The sequence below is a fragment of the Etheostoma spectabile genome, chromosome 12, assembly GCF_008692095.1.
Source record: "Etheostoma spectabile isolate EspeVRDwgs_2016 chromosome 12, UIUC_Espe_1.0, whole genome shotgun sequence".
NCBI classification, from domain to species: domain Eukaryota; kingdom Metazoa; phylum Chordata; class Actinopteri; order Perciformes; family Percidae; genus Etheostoma; species Etheostoma spectabile.
Genome location: NC_045744.1, coordinates 21,905,956 through 21,925,843, shown reverse-complemented (window position 1 = coordinate 21,925,843; position 19,888 = coordinate 21,905,956). Strand labels below are relative to the sequence as shown.

Below are 19,888 nucleotides of genomic sequence, written 5' to 3'. Positions count from 1 at the left end.
CAATTCAAGACAAGACAATTCTGTGGCTAAATCCTGTGACCCTGTTCTCCAGTGGGCTTCCAATTCTCACTTTAAAATACAAGCTGTGGCTGGTGACGGGTGGACCAAGGTGCAAACCGAGAATCATTTGTCAATCTCGGAACCCATCCGCTATCAGCCTGACAAAGATTTAGCCTCTGGGGGCAAAGGCCAAAACCTTTGGGGTTCCGGGGGTGCCAAAAGATATCTAGATAACAGATAAAGGATATCCGGGCCGAGACTTCCTCTTCCGTGCGCTGGGTCCAAAACAACTTGAGACGTGAGAATGGAGTTGGAATTGGAAGATGTCTCTATAAACATATATCTGTATATGCATGCAACTAAACTTAAAAAATCTACTAAAAAGCTTAATTGTCGTCAGATGATATTCCAAGACTGCATTTCGGCCGATGCATACAGTCTATTTTGCGCTCCATACGGACTGTTACATGCATTCAACCCAAGCCTGGTCAACTGCCATTGGTCAATACTACTTGGACTAGAACCAAACTACAAACTGAAACCAGAACAAACACTTACACTTATGGTCACACTTACCAAAGACCTTTCCAAGAAAGATACTTTTGACCAAGTTGAACTGGGTGTCGGAGGCCTCGGGTAGGGTGTGTGTGGACACTGGGTAGTGGTCCAGCTGCAGAATATGGGCGGAGGGAAGAAACACTTACAAGTCCAACTAATAACTTTGATCTGCTCTGTTGTCATTGCCACCAACAACTGTTCATCTTTCAGTTTGGGCTTTAAAAGGCAAGTTAATCAAAAAATAAAATTACAATTCTTAGTTTTCTCTACTGGTATGTATTGAAATGCATCTAAACATCTCACTTTCAGAAAAAAGCAAATGGAACCGGTACTTTAATGCAAACTGACCCACTTTTTTCTACTTACTTGCAGCACAAAGTATTTGGTTTAACAGTGTCAGGTACTAATGTCAGGAAGCACTAACCTGTAGTCGTATCTCCCTTAGGTGCCTAGTTATGTTGACAGAGTGTGGCTGTCCGTTGGCCATGTTACGGTGGTCAACATCTATGGTGTAAGGTTCTGTAGCCCCCAAGCTGTAGCGGATCTGGAGGGTGCCTGGAAAACCACACACACACACACACACACACACACACACACACACACACCACACCACACACACACACACACACACACACACACCCACACACACACACACACACACACACACACCACACACACACACACACACCCCCACACACACACACACACACACACACCAACACCACAAAGTATGTTTTCACACAGGATAATAATATAACAGAATTTGATCAAATCTAATTAGATATTCAAGTTATTTATCAAAAAAGGTTAGATATAAACTTTTTCAATTCAGATGAAGATTTTACACTGTACATATTTTACTCCTCAGAAGCTAAATAAAATGAACCCAAAAATGGCAGACTCGTTCTGGCATGGCTGTGGAGAAAGAGGAACTTTATTACATAATATGTTATGGTACTGCACAGAAATTAGAATATTTTAGGAAGGAGTTCAAAAGATGTTATGTGGAATATTAAATGAGGATGTATCACTATGCCCAGAAGTATGTCTGCTAGGAGCCAAAGTAGACAAACGAAAATCTGCAGTAACACGGCGCACGCATACGAACATTGGCATACCTCTCCGTTAAAAGGTTATTCTTATAGTAACAAATATAAAAGGTTGATGAACCCACCGTTGTGCCTGAGCACCACAGCGAGGTAGTCCTGAGTTCTAGAGCTGATGTAAACCAGGATGCTGGGAGCGCTGGAGGTGCTGAAGCTGAACACCAGCTCCTCCTGAGTCAAGTTGGCCTCACTCGGAACACCAACACCTGATAGGCTCCTCACTTCCTGCAAGGCAGAAGCGCTCGCCTCTGGCAGGAAGTCATAACGCACCAGGGTTCCCGTCTCAAAGTAGCCGCCTACATCTAGCACACACAGACGAAGGAAGGGTCATTAAAACATCTTCAAGAGGCTCCGACAGCTTCGATGCCGCACGGACCGCTTCAGAAAATCATTCATACCACAGGCAATAACACTTTTTATCACTGGGGGCTAGATAAGACTTTTGGACACCACACTACTGTAATAAGTGCAACCTGCACATACATTGGTTTATTTACATCTCTACATTTTCATTTTAGCATATTATTTAAGCAGTTTCACATTTTGTTTTCCCATCCTGTACATATTCAAATATTTGTTCATTTATTTTATTCATATTATTATTTCATGTATGTTGTATGTATGTATATTTTTCCTAGGATTTCATTTATATTCATATTCTGTGCTTTGTGACTGATTTTGCTGCTGTAACCCATTTTTTTCTTGGGATCAATAAACATCTATCTATCTATCTATCTATCTATCATCTATCTATCTATCTATCTATCTATCTATCTATCTATTCAAAGTGTCGATCACTCATTGCTGCATCAAATTGAATTGAAATACATCATCCAATGTAAATGCCATCATCTACTCTAATCCCATTCATGCTGGGGGCTGTACCATCGGTGCAGAAGGGTCCGTCATATGCCGTGAGGGAGCAGTCGCATGCGTAGCCATTGTACTGCTCCACACACTTCCCTCCGTTCTTGCAGTGCATCCTGTAGCTGCTGCAGTGGCCCTGGCACCCTGGATTCACCCCTGGAGTTACCTTCGCCCTATCCTCCAGGTCAAAGGTCACACCATTTATCTTCAGAGCCCGCATGCAGCCCAGGAAACCCCTCTGACCACTCGAGGCACCTTGGACATAAGACATGAAGCATAGCAGTAGTTAGAGCAGAGCACTGAAGCGGTTTCATTCACACTGAACAGCCACCGGCTCATTAGCAGTTGTGTGAATCATTCTAACACTCAGGGGCGTCCAGCACAGACACTTCTCACCACGACAAACATTGTAGTTACACAGACATACGTTGTTATCATTAACTGGTACACAGTACACAGTTTGTTGATCATGTTTTGAAGTTAAAACATTAGAGGGGCCACCATGATCATTCCGCAAGTATCCCAGTGGGACTCCCTGATGTGGTTTTGGAACATCTAGTCAGAGTCTTTACGTCCCAGGGAGTTAGCATTATTCAACACTTTAAGATCTCTGCTGATACAACCTAAAGACAGGAGGAATATTTTACTGAAAGGGAAACTTTGCCAATTTAAAACTTGCTCTGTGTCATGGCAGTGTGGGCAGATGAGCGGTGTTTGGTTTCCCATGGCAAGATCTCCAGGCAGCGGTCTGCCGAATTAAACAGAAGCGCCATCCGGCAGATCTCAGCCAAACTCCGATGTTTCAAGCTCCTTGCACTGCGGCCACAGAGGGACGCCAAAAATAGTCACTATTATAGCACCATGACACAGAGCTGGATTTTAATCAGCAAACTATCTCTTTTAAGTAAAAGTAGTAATACCACAGTGTACAAAAAAAACTTTTAAAACCTATGAAAGTATTTGTAGTAAAATGTACTCAAAGTATCAAAGTAAGCACTCATTGTGCAGTAAAATGTCCCCATCAGTGTTTTCCTCTTCTATCTGAGGTTTCTAGATTAATCTTACTGTTGCATTAATGTGTGTGTTGCATTTTACTGGAGTAGATGTTTAAGGTTTTGCTCATTTTAACTCCTTTATATACTGTTCAGTAGTTTAATCTCCAGCAATGCATCATATTCTATAAGGTCATCATATGTTGGTAGCGTCGTTGTCTCTAAAAAGCAAACTTTTCATGGCGTCAGACAAACAGCCCTGTTTTCAGCTCTGTGACGATGCATTTCCCAGTTGATCTAAGAGGCTTTTTAAAAACACAAAGTAACACTTCATCCTTCCGTTTATCACAAAAAAAAGGGATGAAAAACTGTCATCTGAAAAGTGACTAAAGCTGTAGTGGAATAAAAAGTTATAAAGTAGCATAAAATGGTACTTGGTTACATTCCACCACTGGGTGTGTATGTGTGTCTTACCGACATATAGGTCACTGTAGAACTCCAGTTTTGTGTGTCCCTGTGGGGGCATGGGTCTGATCTCTCTGTAGTGTCCATTAAGCTGCAGAACCGCCTCCTTGATGTTCTTCTCAGCCTCCACGCGATGCCATTGGTCGTCATTTAGAGGCACCGGCGAGTGGACGCTGAGCTCCACCCGCTCTCTGCCAACGTCAAAAGAGAAGAGGACCACAGAGCCTCCTGGGAGCAACGCGATCAACATCAAATAGTTTACATTGTACGTTTACATTTCTTTATTTACTGTAAAGCGCTTTGTTCTGAATTTTTCTCCTTCTTTCATCAGTGAGCATTAATCCCTTTAACAAACATGTCCAAATAAAACCTTATTCTGAGATAACTAACCTGCTTACATGTCTTAGTCATTGAACACAGAAACATATTTTGACTTAACTCGTATCTCAACTAGCAGTGTTTTAATTATCCTCAAGCAACTCCAAAATCTTGTGCAGGTTACAGAAACAGAAATACCTCGGAGTTCAATGTGAAGGAAGTCGGTGGTTCCCAGGTTCTCAAGAAAGATTCCATGAGTGGACGAAGTCTTAAAGTAGAAGGAGATGTCGGTGCTGGTTTCTCCTCTGAAGGAAGGGAAGTGGAGGAAGGAGGCGGGGCTGGCGAAGGACGCTGCGTTCCAGAAGTTCCCTTCAGAAAACAACAGCAGGACATCGATAAAAATACTAACATTTCTCTGATGGTATGAAGTATCTCATAGTCTGTGGTTAAAGCTGAATGTGTGTTTGTGTGTGTGTGTGTGAGTGAAAGAGAAAGCCACTCACGGTCGCCATGGCATTTGAGTGGCCCTATAGTCAGTTTGGCCTCAGATCCAGCTCTGCTATATCACCAACCACCACCTATAAACTGGCAAACTTTATACACCACACAGCCCATCCTCCCTCCTACACACACCACACACACACACACAACACACACACACACACACACACACAACAAATTTCCAAGTAAAATATATTATATAAAATATACTGTAATATTTTTACACCCTGAGTCTGTTATGACCTTACTGACTACATTGATTAGATTTAGGCATGCAGCAACACCAGTAGAAAGAGCTTTATAGTAGAGTCTAGAAGGGCAGAAACACAAGTAGCCAATCACTCAGATTTTATAAATAAAACTATATTCATAGCTGAAACCACTTATTTGAAAACACGGCCAACTTATAGGCTAAAACTGTCTACTGCATCATTAAACTGTGCATACGAAGAACTATTTTAAGTAAATACATCAAGACATTTATTATGTGCATATGTTAGAGGTTTTTCTTTTCCATCCTAATTGTCCTGCGGAGAGTGCTGACTGCTTTTTCATAGCACTTACAGTAGCTAGGTAAAATATAAGAAGCCGCCCAGCTGCTGAGCAGTGGCCCACTCACCAATTGCGCAGGTCGGCGTCACAGTTGCAGTAGTGTTTGGCGTCAGTACAGTTGTGTTCGATACCACAGGAACACTTCTGTATCCCTGGTCCTGAACCCCCCCAGTAAGAATGCCTCTCATTGGCTCTTCCTACCCACCAGGTAAATGGGACGCCGTCTGGGAGTCAAACCAACAGCGTGAAGTCATCATACCTTCACTTTCATTAGATCAATTCTGAAGTCACATTTGAGGCTTTGATTTGAAAATATTAGTACTATGATATACTGTACAACTGAATCACATCAAAACCATATGTGGCCTCTAAATGCTTTTATGAGCCACAAGAGGATAAATAGTCAGAACTATGTGCACTGTAGTAGCAATCTACAGTAGCTACAAGAAAACAAGCTTGTACCTAGAGAAATACAAAAATACTCAACAATACAGGATCCAAACCATGCAGACCATCACACATACAGCTACAGTTGAAAATCTGTGTGGCTTCCCTGATCCTAATTCCCTACGCCGCTCACTTGTGACTCCCCCTATCTAACCTCCATGATTAATAAAGCTCCTGGGCGCTGCCAGGTGCTTTTGAGCAAGGCAATGTGCCACACCCCCCCCACCCCCCAACTGCTCAGGGCGCTGGTTCAGCACTGACAGCCCACTCACTGACATCTCTCCATTTGTGCATGAATAGGTCCTGAGCATATGTATGTGTATGTGTGTGTGTGTGTGTGTGTGTGTGTGTGTTATTCAGGCCTATCTGTAGTAATTTCAAACAAAAACAGAGTGTAAATTGTAATTTCCCCTCTGGGGATCAATAAATAACTAATAAAAAAATTAAAAGCTACCTAGCCTAGATTCGGGAGCAGGGTTACACCCCAAGCACGCCTCTTCCGATATTCCTATAAATAGTTAGAGTAGTGACTGAGAGGAGGGATACTTTACCAGGAGTGTTGAGTAGACGAGACATGCGACAGGCGTAGGCTACATACTGGTCACAGTACGCTGCACTGCTGGTGACTGACAACACCTGGACACCACACACACGCACGCACACACACCACGCACGCACGCACGCACCACGCACGCACGCACCGCACGCACCACGCACGCACGCACGCCCACCACGCACCACGCACGCACGCACGCACGCACGCCCCGCACGCACGCACGCAATTAGTGGCAATTATTTGCAGTTGATTACAATACATAAAAAAATGTGTTGATTAACATCTAGGGCCTTATTTTAACGATATATGCGTGTGATGTGAAGTGCCGGGCGTGTTCAGGGCATGTACGAATACACAATTGCTAGTTTAACGGCGGAAAAAAGGGTCCATGCGCCAGGCGCATCATTCAAAAGGGTTGTATTTAGTGTCTTAATTAATTTATAGGTGTGTTTTGGGCGTAAGATGCAATAAACCAGTGTCATCTCCCATTTCCTTTAAAAGCCAGGTGCATTTTTACCTTGGCTAAGGGTGTGCAAAAAAACAAAAACAAATAAAAAAAAAATTTGATTCACATTCGTATTGCGATCCAAGATTAAAAATCCATTCATAGAATTCCAAAAATAGATTCATACCTATATTTTTTTAGTTCTTTTCATTTTGTAATGGCATGTATACTAACACACGGGAAAAGTACTACATTTAAATCGAATTGATCGATTTTTGATCAAATCTTGAGCCTAAAAATTTATATTAAATCGAATCTTGATATTTTCTGAATCTTGCACCCCTACTTTGTACATTGCTATTATGATGGCAGATTTTCTAAGCAGGAAGGAGAGATTTTCAGGGGAAGAAACCACGCTTTCACTTCACAAACTCCAAGTGCTCCACTCTGACCACAAGCAAACAAAGTGTGCAGCAGGCTGTGTAGTTATTGTGTACCTGTTCATCAGTCACGTTGTAAGTGATCTGCAGCACTGCCTTCCCCTCCTGGTCTGCACTGGTGACGGATGTCTGGGGGGTGAGGTTGTTCTTCAGCACGGTCCAAACCTTTTTCTCTAAAAGACAAGAAAAAAAATACATTCAATAGACTACACACCTCCTTCAGCAAAGATTAATTTGCACTACACAAAATGTTAGCACATGCATAATAACTCTTACAATATATATAGAGAAAAACTGAATGACAGATGTTGTTTTCCAGACCACAGCGTTATGTTCACAAACACGGTCTTGACTGATTTACAAACCGACATACAAGACCTTTTGTGGAGTGTAAAAAGCATAACTGCAAAAGACAACAAGTGTTGGAAGCAGAACTATAGTTTGTGCAAAAATTCTGAAGCAAGCATTGACAGAAAAAACTATTCTGGTCTTTTTTCTTTGCCGTCTTACCCAGAAGGGAATGAGAAAATGAAAGTTTGAATTAATCCTACACCCAAATCACACAGTGACATCTCACCTGTCATGTCACAGCTGACTTTAAAGGGGGAAATAGATCCACTGCCATCTGGGTCAATCCAGTAGCTCCCGGAGCTCTTCCCCTGGTGCTTATACTCCTCACAGGACTGCTGAAACATCGCTAGAGAGGAGACACACAGCTCAGCAGACGTAAGACGGATCAGATCCTCAATGATCCTGCTCATCCTCTCCTTCGTGAAATTCAGAAGCAGTAGCAGGCCAAATGAGGTACAGCAAATAATTTTGTGTGTGTGTGTGTGAGTGTGTGTGTGGTGTGTGTGTGTGTGTGTGTGTGTGTGTGTGTGGTGTGTGTGTGGTGTGTGTGTGTGTGTGTGTGTGTGTGTGGTGTGTGTGTGTGTGTGTGTGTTGTGTGTGTGTGTGTGTTGGTGTGTAACTTACACGTATGGCAGGTAGCTCCAGTGTATCCAGTGCCGCTACAGTGCAGCTGAATGTATCCCACGTCTGAGAACAGCGGCCACCGTGCTCACAGTAATTAGGAACACCCTGACATCACACACAGATGGACATGGAAGGAAACTCGTGTGACCACAGGCAGAACACAGCAAGGACCAGTTTCTAATCCACAACACATTCTGTGAAGCACCTAAACTGCCCACACAGCCTGTGCTTTCTCTTTCATTTTATTGTATTCATTTTGTATTTAGTCAAATTATTGAAGATGTTAAAGGTCCCATAACATGGTGTTTTTTGAATGCTTTTATATAGACCTTAGGGGTCCCCTAATACTGTATCTGAAGTCTCTTTCACAAAATTCAGCCTTTATGCAGAATTACAGCCACCAGAACCAGTCCCACAATGAGCTTTCCTTAGGACGTGCCATTTCTGTGCCTGCAGCTTTAAATGCTATTGAGGTGGACAGGGGGGGGGGGGGGGGGGGCAAGGTGGAGGGTGAGGGGTGTGGCCTTGACCAACTGCCACTTTGCTTGTTTGAAAGCCATGATGTCTCTCTCTCATAAGGGGCCAGATCCCAGATCGGCCCACTTGAGCTTTCATTTTCTCAAAGGCAGAGCAGGATACCCAGGGCTTGGTTTACACCTATCACCATTTTTAGCCACTGGGGTACCTCATTTTAACATTAAAAATATTATGAAGTGAAATTTTCATGCCATGGGACCTTTAAAAAATCCAAACACAAAGCCCACATAAGCAATACGAAACAAAAAAAACAAACGGGATCCTCGACAACATACAAGCAACAAACTGTTCAAATGGGGTAGGAAGAAATTGAATATTAGAATAATCTGAACAGATGAACAAAAACACCATTAAAGAGTTAACAAACAAAAAATAAACAAGAAAATCCCTGATCCAGCTCATAGCATAGCAGAGGAGGAAGACATGAAGGAAACTGTCACAGGTCGGATTCGAACCCCGGACCTCTGCTTCGAGGCATATCATTGGGACTGACTTGTTTACCTGTCTATAATGCCGCACATATCCAGGCTGACATTTTCAAAGGTTCCAATGAGGCCCTGCTCCACAGCCCTGAGGTCGGCCAGATGGTCGTCTATGTGGATCATCTGCATGCAGCCCTGGAAGGAGCGCTGAAGGGATCGGGTGGTGGTGGGCAGAAAGTTGCCTGGAGAAAAAAAGCGGAGGAGGTCAAAGGCAATTATTACAACCACTGTAGAAAACCTGATAGGATAAACTCTTTGCTGTTCTAGACAATGAAAAGTTTTTGGATCTGCATGTTTCTTTCACTCCATGTCATCCCCTTACCTTGAGACGCAGCTGGAATGTCGCGTGAGCTCGTAATATTGCGAGACTACAGCTGCCGTACAAGGTCATATATTACACCAAAATCCATCTTGTCAGGCTTTAAGTAATCTGAATCAAAGGTGTTTTATTTCCAGCATTACATTTTTTCCGCCGGAAATTCGGCCGGATGTCCGTCACCTTCCGCTTTCTTTGTGTTGGCGTTCTAAACTCGGATGGATTTCTGAGGACTATGGTTAACTGCTCCTCAGGTCTCTGCAGGGTAAATCCAGACAGCTAGACTATCTGTCCAATCGGAGTTTTCTGTTGTACAACTAGAACAACCTTAGAACGTCCACAAGCTCCTTCCAGAGGCTATTTTGCCATAGCACCATTGCCGATTGTGATTGGTTAGAGAAATGCCAATAAACCAGAGCAGTTTTTTCCTCCTACCCCGGAATGGTGTGTGGACTAGCCGGACCCTCCTCCGCAGCGCTGTAGAGGAAGGTCCGGCAAAGCGAGACTAGGCTTGTAAGTAGTAAGTAATGCGTTAGTGTCCGGACAGCAGTGAATCAAACTAATCCATATCCAGTGAAGATCTACTGGCAGCTACGGGTATGGTTTGGGTGTGTGTGACAGGGCGTGATTGTTTCCTTAAAAAACAACAACGGCAATTGTGAGGGAAGCCCCAGGGTTCTTCAAGTTAAATTCAAGGCTTTTTAAGACCTTTTTAATACCACCTAGGATTAAATTAGATGCCAACTTCATGGCCATACAATTGAAAAGGAGTTTAAGCCTGAAAAATAAGTATTTATCAAGTAACAAAGGTGTGTTTGTATTCTTATAACATACAATGTATAAAATATTTGTTTTATTTAGAGTTCTTATGCCATTTAACTAAAAATACAATAAAGTAAATTCAAACGTTACCTACATAAAATATTTATTTATGACGTTACAGTATTTATTTAATCCTACCATAAAAATACAGGAACTTTTAACGCCAAATTTTTAAAATACTAAATTCAAGACTTAATACTTTTGAGGCCCTGCAGGAACCCTGGTTTATGGGATCCCATCACCTGCCAGGTATTGTTTTTTCTAAAAGTGCCTCTCTTTTGCAAACCGTTTCCAATGACGGCTTCTCAGATGGTTCTGTGCAATAAATAAAAACATCTGTGGTGTCAGGTTAGATAGACAGATCGATATTTATTGTCCCATGAGGGAGATTTCTTTTCAGTGTGTGTTGTTATTCACGCCCCTGGTCGTACTAGAACCGTAATGCCCAGTTGTTGTTGTTGTTGTTGTTGTTGTTGTTTGTAACCGTTTTACTTTACACTCCTATCAATGCTGCTTCTTCATACTGTGTGTTTGTATTGCTTTCATTGTAAAGTGTGTAGATTACATGGATTACATGATTCACTGCCTGAAAATAAAAAAATATCCTTCACTGCCACCTTTTCATGAAACGTACACGTTACTTGGATGGTTGGTTCTCTTTTTGAGGAATTACCTCCAAAGTAGTAGCTTCCTCCGGTCTGGATCTGGATGGGGATGGCCGTTCTGACTGTGGATGCCTCGTCTCCATCGACTGTCAGCATAGCATAGTTCTCCAATGCGTTCAGATGCACACTGTGCCACTGGCCATCATTCAGACCTGAACCTGCAGGGAAAAACACAGATCAGTCTATAAACTTAAAGATTAACATAGCAACAACTGAGGAAAGCAACAAACAGTGACCATTAATTAAACCAGGAGTGTCAAACTTAATTTCACTCAGGGCCACACTGGAAAATGAGAATCACATCAAGAGCCAGACATCTATAGTTTCTTGACATGCTTTTATTAAATTGAAAAAGTACTGTGGCATTACACGTCTTGTATAGTCTTCTCACTATATGTTTGGTCAACATAAAGCCCTAAAAAAGTTAGGAAAAAATGAATTAAAAAAGCCCAAAATGTTGGAAAAACTGACAAAAATGTTGGGAAAACTGACAAAAAATAGTTGGAAAAGTCACCAAAACTTCAGAAAAATTGACAAAAACGTCAGAAAACCGAGAAAAATATTGGAAAAAGCGACTTTTTAAATTTATTGTGAACCTAAATTGATATGCGGGCCGCATCAAAATCTGTGAAAGGCCGGATTTGGCCCTCGGGCATTGAGTTTGACACGTGAATTAAACTAAGAGCTCCTGAACGTCCATTCTGAGGTGGTCCCAATGAGCCGAGCTCACCTGATGAGATGTCAATGCGTGTGTTCTTCTTCTGTGTCACATTCATGAAGACGGTGATCTTGCCCTCCGTCAGTCCCACCTCCACCCAGCCGTCAGCCAGCGCCGTGAACATCAGCAGCCCGTTGGGGTTCCACGTCCTGAAAGACAGACTGACTGACAGAGTGTCGCTGTCACTCTGACCCGGCAGCCGCAGGAAGGACGTGGAGTTGAAGAAGACGGAGAAGGAGTTGGACTCAGCACACGAAAATGTCAGGTTACGCTACAGTGGGAGAGAGAGAGAGAGAGAGAGGGAGAGGAGAGAGGAGAGAGAGAGAGAGAGAGAGAGAGAGAGAAGAGAGAGAAGACAGATTTGACGGAAACACTATTTTACCAGAGCCTTAATTATTAGCAGTAGGCTTGTCTAGTCTTGCACGTCTAGTAAAGGCTACAGTTACCACACCCACTCATCCGGTCTCTTTGTATCCGAGAGAGCCGAGAGGAGAAGGATCGCTTTGTGACCGGCGCAGAGAAATACGCGTCTGAATGGCCAGGCACGCAGTCAGGCACATATGTACACTTTGTGGGCGTTACGCGATGCTGGCACACCCGATGTGTTTTCACTGTTACTCTGCGAAGCCATTTTTCTACTCTGAAGACAGATCACAATACACACTACACACACACACACAGAGCCAGAGAGAGTTGTCTTACGAAGCTGGAGGTGTCCACCTTCTTCCTGCGGACCAGATTAGTGATGTTGTCTCCGTTGTAGGTGATCCCCTCCATGCATCCCACAAAGTTATCTTTGCCTCCAGAGCTTGGCTTGGCTGATACAGGCAGTCCTCCGAAACTGATCTGAGGACACACAGCAGAGCACAACGACATGGAGGGAATGACATTGATCCTACTGTACTGGTGTGTTAATTGTTGTACGGTGACCAACACACACAAACATCACTAGATAATTAGCTTTTAATTGAAAATGCAACATTAAAACAAAATAAACACGGACTGAAAATGTAACTGTAACTGACATATTTATTGTATTGTCTCAGCCAGACAAAACTTTAAATTTTGTACTTGTGTTCTTTCAGAATGTTGCACTGGAGGTCCAATGTTTTCATCTGTAAACCTGCCGTAAATATCAGTCACAACAACTGCTTCAGTTAAAGTAAAGACTTCCAAAGTAGAGGTTGTACACTCTAACGCATTTTGTGCACTCCACTAGCCCTTAAGGCAGGATATCTTCTGAAATAAGAGTTAAGACGACAGTCCTATCATCACACTTTGGGGTTAAAGATCATCCGGCCAGCAGCTTTGATGGTTTTTTCCCATCTATTCTAAAAGATAAAATTGTTATGTGGTCAAGCATCACCCCAACATCACTATCAGTCAACATCACTCACACCATCACACACACACACAAACCACACCACACACACACACACACACACACACACACACACACACACACACCACACCACACACACACACACACACACCACACACACACACACACACACAACCACCACACACACACACACACACACACACACACACACACACACACCACACACACACACACAGGTTTAGTTGTTTCATTGTTTAAATGTGGATCAAGGTCTTTACAGAGACTAACTTCACACACCATGTACACATGTACTTTCACGTTAGTTTAGGATCTCTATAACTCACAGGGAGCAGAGTCCCAGGGTCGTGACATGAGGCTGAGATGATGAAAATGCTTGACAGCGAGGGAGCCTTTACCTCATAGTCCAGGTCCAGGTGGTCAAACTCTCCATTGGTCCTGAACTGCTGAGTGTGATGGTCCAGGGTGAAGTTGACGTTCCTGCGGTAACGCTCTATGACAACTGAGTGCCAGTGGTCGTCATCTAGTAAGCTCCCACTGGTCACAGAGGTGTGCCCTTGAATGGATCCGTACTGGTTACTGCCTGGAGAAAAGCAAGCAGATCACATAGACAGGAACAGGTTGTAAATGTCTACCATGTCCTTTCTGACAGCAGTAGATGATTTCATGGAATGGAACTTCAACAGAAGAGCATGGGCTGTCTCTAGCGAGAACACAGACTTTAGAGAAGCCTACCTAAGTTGAGGCTGAGCTGCAGTCTTGCCCTGCTGAGCTCCAGGGAAATGTAGTCTCCCTGCTGTCCCTCTCCGTGGAGTAGGACCCCGTCTGCCGCCGTGGTTCGGAACTTAAGAGAGATGACGTCCTTCGCAATCTTTATCTTCTTACTCCTGAAGCGGTAGGGGATGACACCATGGCCATCAAAACTGATCACATCGGCCCCTGGAAGAAAAATAAAATTAGGTCTTTGAAAAGTTACAAAAATTCTGCTCTCTGCCCACAGATCTGGGATCTAGAAATGGTCAAATGTGGTGGCTGTGCCTGCTTCCTGGACCCTGTGAAGTAAGCACCAAAGTTACCAAAGCTAACACCAAAAAATAAAATGCTGCAGACATTTATTATATCCAGATGAACACCTTGAGATGTATAATCTCATTTTCAAGGGGTCCCAAAATAAACACTCACACATTAAAAACACAGGAAGCAACTTATTGTTCACCTTTATCATGAAGGGCCGCGTGTCGAACCCGTGGTCACTGCAGCAAGGACTGAGCCTCTGTAGATGGGGCGTATGTACAACCAGGTAAGCTCCCCAGGCGCCCCACATTTATCATTCTGATTAGGTGGGGCGCGTGCAATGTCTAAAATCCTTCCCTACTGTACTTACAGTACTATTGTACTACCCTCCATTTTATGTAAGAGTTTGAATTTGAAAATTGTTTCTAAAAATGTGTCTCTGATAAGACAAAATGTTATATGGCCTCAAGTATATATACACACAGAACCAAAAGAAGAGTGGGTGGGAAGCATGTGCCCTGGTTTATCACAGACAGACGACCATTCATTTCCACACCACAGGCCACTTAGATAATCCACGTCACGCAGCAGAAACTGTATATTATAACTATATAGACAATGATGAAACACAGTGGACAACAGAATAGCTGGCCGGCAGGATCAGGTTTCCCTCTCTTGTTCATTTGTACTCACAATATGAGCAGCCATAGAGCTCCAGGCGTACTCCGATGCGTCCCTCCCTGCTCCAGTCCACTGGGATGAAGCGGATGTAGCGCGCCAGGATGGCGTGCTGCAGCTCAAAGCGAACAACTCCCTCACTGTTCACGTTCCCCTCAAACGTCTGATAACACACAGAAGCAAACATGCTATAATAATCTGGCATCAAGGTCTCCATCATCATTATAACTGTAATCAGTTTGACTTTAGATATTAAAAAATGAAATGTACAGTAACTAAAAGATTTTTCCTAGTAGACTAGACACGTGGGCACATTCAGCAGCGAGTTATTTGTGAAAGGTTTGAATGCATCATGAATGTTGGAACAAATGAACAAAATGTTTTTAAGTGTTATTTATGTATTACCTGATCTAGCTTTACCTACATTTACGCCAAAACCAACAGACTCAGGAACAGTTTCTACCCACAAGCCACCTCTCTGATGAACAGCTGACTTCTGACCCACAGTGTCAGGTTCAGTTCTGGCCAATAACCCAGTAACACGGTCTCTACAGCACCTGGTCACTGGTTCCACTTATTATTCCACTTATTTAGTATTATTCATCATTCCCATTGTCACATCTCACTTGTTATTTTTTTTATTTATTCATCATTCTCATTTCCTAATACATAACTGTTCATATGTTAATACTGTTCATAACTGTTCATATTGTAATACAATAACATAATACTATTTATCCCAGTATCCTTGCACTATGCCCCACATTTAAATAATTTGATTGAACTCTTCATTGCACTCATGCCTCTATATTGTTTTCGTGTAGAGTATGTATATATTGTGTATATATTAGTGTGTATATTTTTGTTTTGGTTGTTTTGTATGTGTAAGCACAGTGTGAGTAACGATGCTCCAAAGAAAAAATCCTCTTCTTTGTCCTCATACCTGGCAAATAAAGCTGATTCTGATTCCGATTCTGTTTTCAGATACAGATATGGTAGCTATACAGATATTCTCGCTCACCCAGATGTTTCCATCCTGTAGATACGGCCTCCAGTTTTTCTGCGTGTCACTGTAAAGCAGCCGATACTTGCTGGTCCAATCCGAGCTACTGTAGCGACCCTGTGTAGCTATGGCAACCACCTGCTTCCTAGAACCCAGGTCCACCTGCAACCACTGGTAACGATCTGTATCCAAGGGCGACCATCCTCCAGAGCCTGGTTTTGTGGGTGTCGGTGGTCAGGGGGAAAGATTGCAAGATGGAAAAAGAAGAAGAAATAAATGGATCTAAAACATTCAGAACAAAGATATCGTTAGTGTCATGTCTTCAGCTTAAGGTCCCATATGGTGACACTATACCTGTTTTGTTTATATGTGTCAATAAACACTTATTTTATACTGTTGCTAGTGGCAACTGTAATTTCATTGATAATATGGTAATAAATTCCATTTTATGCTTTTATACAGTCCATTATAAATTTAGTTCAAGCCATTAACCATTGTTCTGTGATGTTTACATGAGAAGGTATTAAGCACTAAAATAGAGGTAGGGGTTTTAAGTAAGCCTGTCAAAATTATTTGAGGTGACTGTGATCATTTGTGCATGATCATTACATTCCACAATCCAGCTGGGTTGCAGAAAATAAACTGTCTCCCTTGGCACAATGTTCCAATGTCCAATGAGTTTAGCTGTCTAGAGACCATAGACTGTATGTAAATAGACAAAGCATCTGGTTCGGTGAAGTGCTGCAAATGCAGAAGTGCCTTAAACCTGCATTCTGTCTGATGTCCAGCAGGGGGCGAGACAAGGCGGTTGCAATGGGAGGTCAGTTTCTGGAGAAGTCTATGAGAAAGTGACCAACTTCTCGCTTGATTTACTACCTCTGTAAATATTTCCATAATGAGTTTATGGTCTAAATTGCTAGTTTTAAGTCTTCTGCAACACAGAATGTTAATTTTTTTTTTTGTTATGGTCTCATTGATTTTAAAATTGGTGATAAAGCAGGGGGTGTTTTAGGGCATGGCTATAATGTGATTGCCAGAGAAAGTGTGTAACGTAACGTAGAGTGTAAGGGCTCCTCCCCTACTCCTCCCTCTCGTCTACAATCGTCACATCCGCGATGGCTGCGTCCGTAACGGCAAACTCGACGACGGATAGCAGACCTCCTAAAACCAATGGATGATGTCACACATGCTCTGCCCACTAATTATACAGTCAAGGATCTAGACCTTACTGCTATTAGACCAGTTCTTCTGTTTCAGTTCATATGAGACCATATTTCTGGCTTCCAAAGCAAGATGACGACAGAGAGGTTCCACCAATGGGTGTCTTGAGTTATGAGTCTATAGCAAGAGTCTCCCCTAGGGATGGAGCAGGGCAGTTCTGAGAAAAAGTAATGCTGCAGATCATTTACATACAGTCTTTTGCTGCTTAATTAATTGAAAAAAAACAAAATTAGCGAAAACTGCTCAGGACTTGCACTTTAGTACATCCCTGATCTTGTGACACTGGTTTTCAGCCAAACCTCTGCTAGCCCTCTGCTCTGAAGACCAAGTGTGAGCGGGCCTTTTCTGTTAGAATATGATCCCATGTGCACACACAACAGCAGAAACAACACAGTACGTCCCATTACGAAGGCATACCTTGTTTCCGATTGAGTTTGGCGTAACCAGCTCCACATCCTCGTGCGTACACAGATGAACTGGTGAAGGAGCTGTAGGGGAGAGGAGTGGCCAAGCTGTCTTCACATTTCCCTGAACCAGAAAAGACAAAAAAAAAGACAAAGTTCAGCACATCGTCAGCAATAAAGTCAGAAGCCCGCTGACTTTGGTGTTCCCCTGACTTGTCCTCTAGCACCGCAAGCAGGTAGAAGTTTAAAGTCCAACATTTGGTTGAATAAAAGTACCATAACTTTGTCTTTAATTCCTCTTAACAAACCTTAAATAACAAATAAAAACAGTAACTTTGATTTGGTTTTGATAAAAGCTGAGCAGCAGTTTGGCAATTAACAGATAAAATGGCTTTTTTATCTTGTAATTGGACAAATTCTTAGCACAAGGCAGTGTGTGTGTCTTTGTTCTCAACACATTCATCAGAATTGATATGAGATTGAGATTTGGGGGGGGAGGGTCACAGCTCTGTGTGTGTGTGTGTGTGTGTGTGTGTGTGACAGGTGCGGGGTATGGTAATGAGCTTCCTCATATGCATTACAAAACAACAACCCCAGCATGTATCAAGCAGAAAATTATAGAAAAAAACCTTAACACGCACTGATCTTTGTGAGGAAAATACTTGTTCTTATTTGGCAATTTGAGCACTATTGTCCATCCTCCTATATTACATTTAATGACAATGTTTGTATTTATATTATAGCCAAAGCTTTATCAATTTAAAATAATATGTATTTTTTGTTTTTTAAGTATGGTCTTTTTTCATTTTTTGTCATTAAATTGAAAATATGATTAAGAATGGGCTGATGGCGGAGTTTTAAAGTGTAAGTTTGCAAGTTTTACAGGACATGAAGACTGTGACTGAAGCAAAAATGATGTTTTGTTTTGTGTTTGCAACATACAGAGGACGCTGATAAGTGAAGACGTTGATTCTGCTGAGATGGTTTGAGAGGTGCCTTTGGAAGTCCAAGTACTTCTTTTCCACTATGAAAACTCGTCACTATTAAAATCCATTGTAACTGACATAAATTCAAAATGACCGCAGCCCTCTGTGTTCCACGATGGAGTAAACTACAAAGCGTTTACAGCCATCTGCTTAATACATGGCACAGTAAATCTTAAGCAGGGGATTGGCAAAAAAAAAAGAAACTGGGTACAGAACCCAGATGTATCTGTAAAATAAAATATTTATTGTTCTCTCTCTCTCTCTCTCTCTCTCTTCACATATATACATGTATATACATATACACACACACACACACACACACACACACACACACACACACACACCACACACACACACACCACACACACACACACACACACACACACACACAACACCACACACACACACACACACACACACACACAACACACACACACACACACACACACACACACACACACACCACACACCTACATACATATCTAATACAGTTCACAATCCAGTGTGATTATCAGGCTGCTTTATCAGTGTGTGTGGTCTGCTGTGTATGATCGTAAGTTTGAAGCCAGTATTTACTGGTAATGTTGCTTAACTTACTAATTTAGAAACTGCTGTACAGGAAGTAGTCATCTTGTATATCATGTGTATCTTCATCCACCACTGCCAGTGACCACACTGCAATGTGACACATTCAAATTCAAACATTCACATTCAAACCTATGAACCTCTATATAGTCACATTTTGCCACAGCCCAAAACATGAAATGGGAGACCTTGAGAGAGAGAGAGAGAGAGAGACAGACGGACTCATTTGAGATCAAAAGTGGCTGAACTGCATCATGTTTTGGTAGGTCCGATAAAGATTAACTGTTTGATACCGGTTGATACTACAAATTCAAAGGGATTGTCAAACCAAAGAATTGTAGCAATTCAACTTTTCATACCACACCGTCTGATTTAATGCAAATGGCACTGCTCAAAATCCTAAAGTTGGTAGTGAGGATATCCATCCATCCATCCATCTATCTTCATCCGCTTATCCGGTATCGGGTTGCGGGGGCAGCAGCTCCAGCAGGGAACCCCAAACTTCCCTTTCCCTTTGAGGATATGTAATTTCAATAGTACCAAGTCAAAGTCAAAGTTGTCCGTTTCCAACTATGTTTCCTCATAATGTTTCTGGCTGTTTTGTCTTTCCCAGTCAACAGATACCACTCTGATGCCACTTTTGTAGACTTTAAGCTTTACGCCATTACCAAAAACACTTTTGAGTCTGAATGTGAGACATTTCTACATGTCTACCTGGTGAACATCTATAGTTTTTTGTTTGTTTGTTAAGGTAATACCCGTGGGAGAAAAGCAATAAAAAGCAACAAAATAAATAAAATATTTGTTTGCTGAATAGACACAGTACATCGGGCTACAACACACGTACATTCTGGGTTAGAAATATAAAAAAAAAA

At 42.3% G+C, this 19,888-nt stretch overlaps 1 protein-coding gene across 1 annotated transcript in view; it reads right to left on the bottom strand.

The window, feature by feature from the left end:
- cntnap2b (contactin associated protein 2b) overlaps nt 1-19,888 on the bottom strand; it is a 29,509-nt gene that overhangs the window by 4,171 nt on the left and 5,450 nt on the right. The window contains 22 exon segments of the mRNA XM_032532381.1: nt 577-670; nt 983-1,113; nt 1,733-1,966; nt 2,550-2,786; nt 3,998-4,216; nt 4,505-4,675; nt 4,810-4,922; nt 5,427-5,583; nt 6,358-6,442; nt 7,305-7,420; nt 7,825-7,944; nt 8,223-8,264; nt 8,267-8,326; nt 9,259-9,423; nt 11,053-11,202; nt 11,775-12,033; nt 12,465-12,608; nt 13,521-13,705; nt 13,858-14,061; nt 14,830-14,977; nt 15,836-16,029; nt 17,456-17,566. Coding sequence (XP_032388272.1) covers nt 577-670; nt 983-1,113; nt 1,733-1,966; nt 2,550-2,786; nt 3,998-4,216; nt 4,505-4,675; nt 4,810-4,922; nt 5,427-5,583; nt 6,358-6,442; nt 7,305-7,420; nt 7,825-7,944; nt 8,223-8,264; nt 8,267-8,326; nt 9,259-9,423; nt 11,053-11,202; nt 11,775-12,033; nt 12,465-12,608; nt 13,521-13,705; nt 13,858-14,061; nt 14,830-14,977; nt 15,836-16,029; nt 17,456-17,566 — 3,339 coding nt within the window.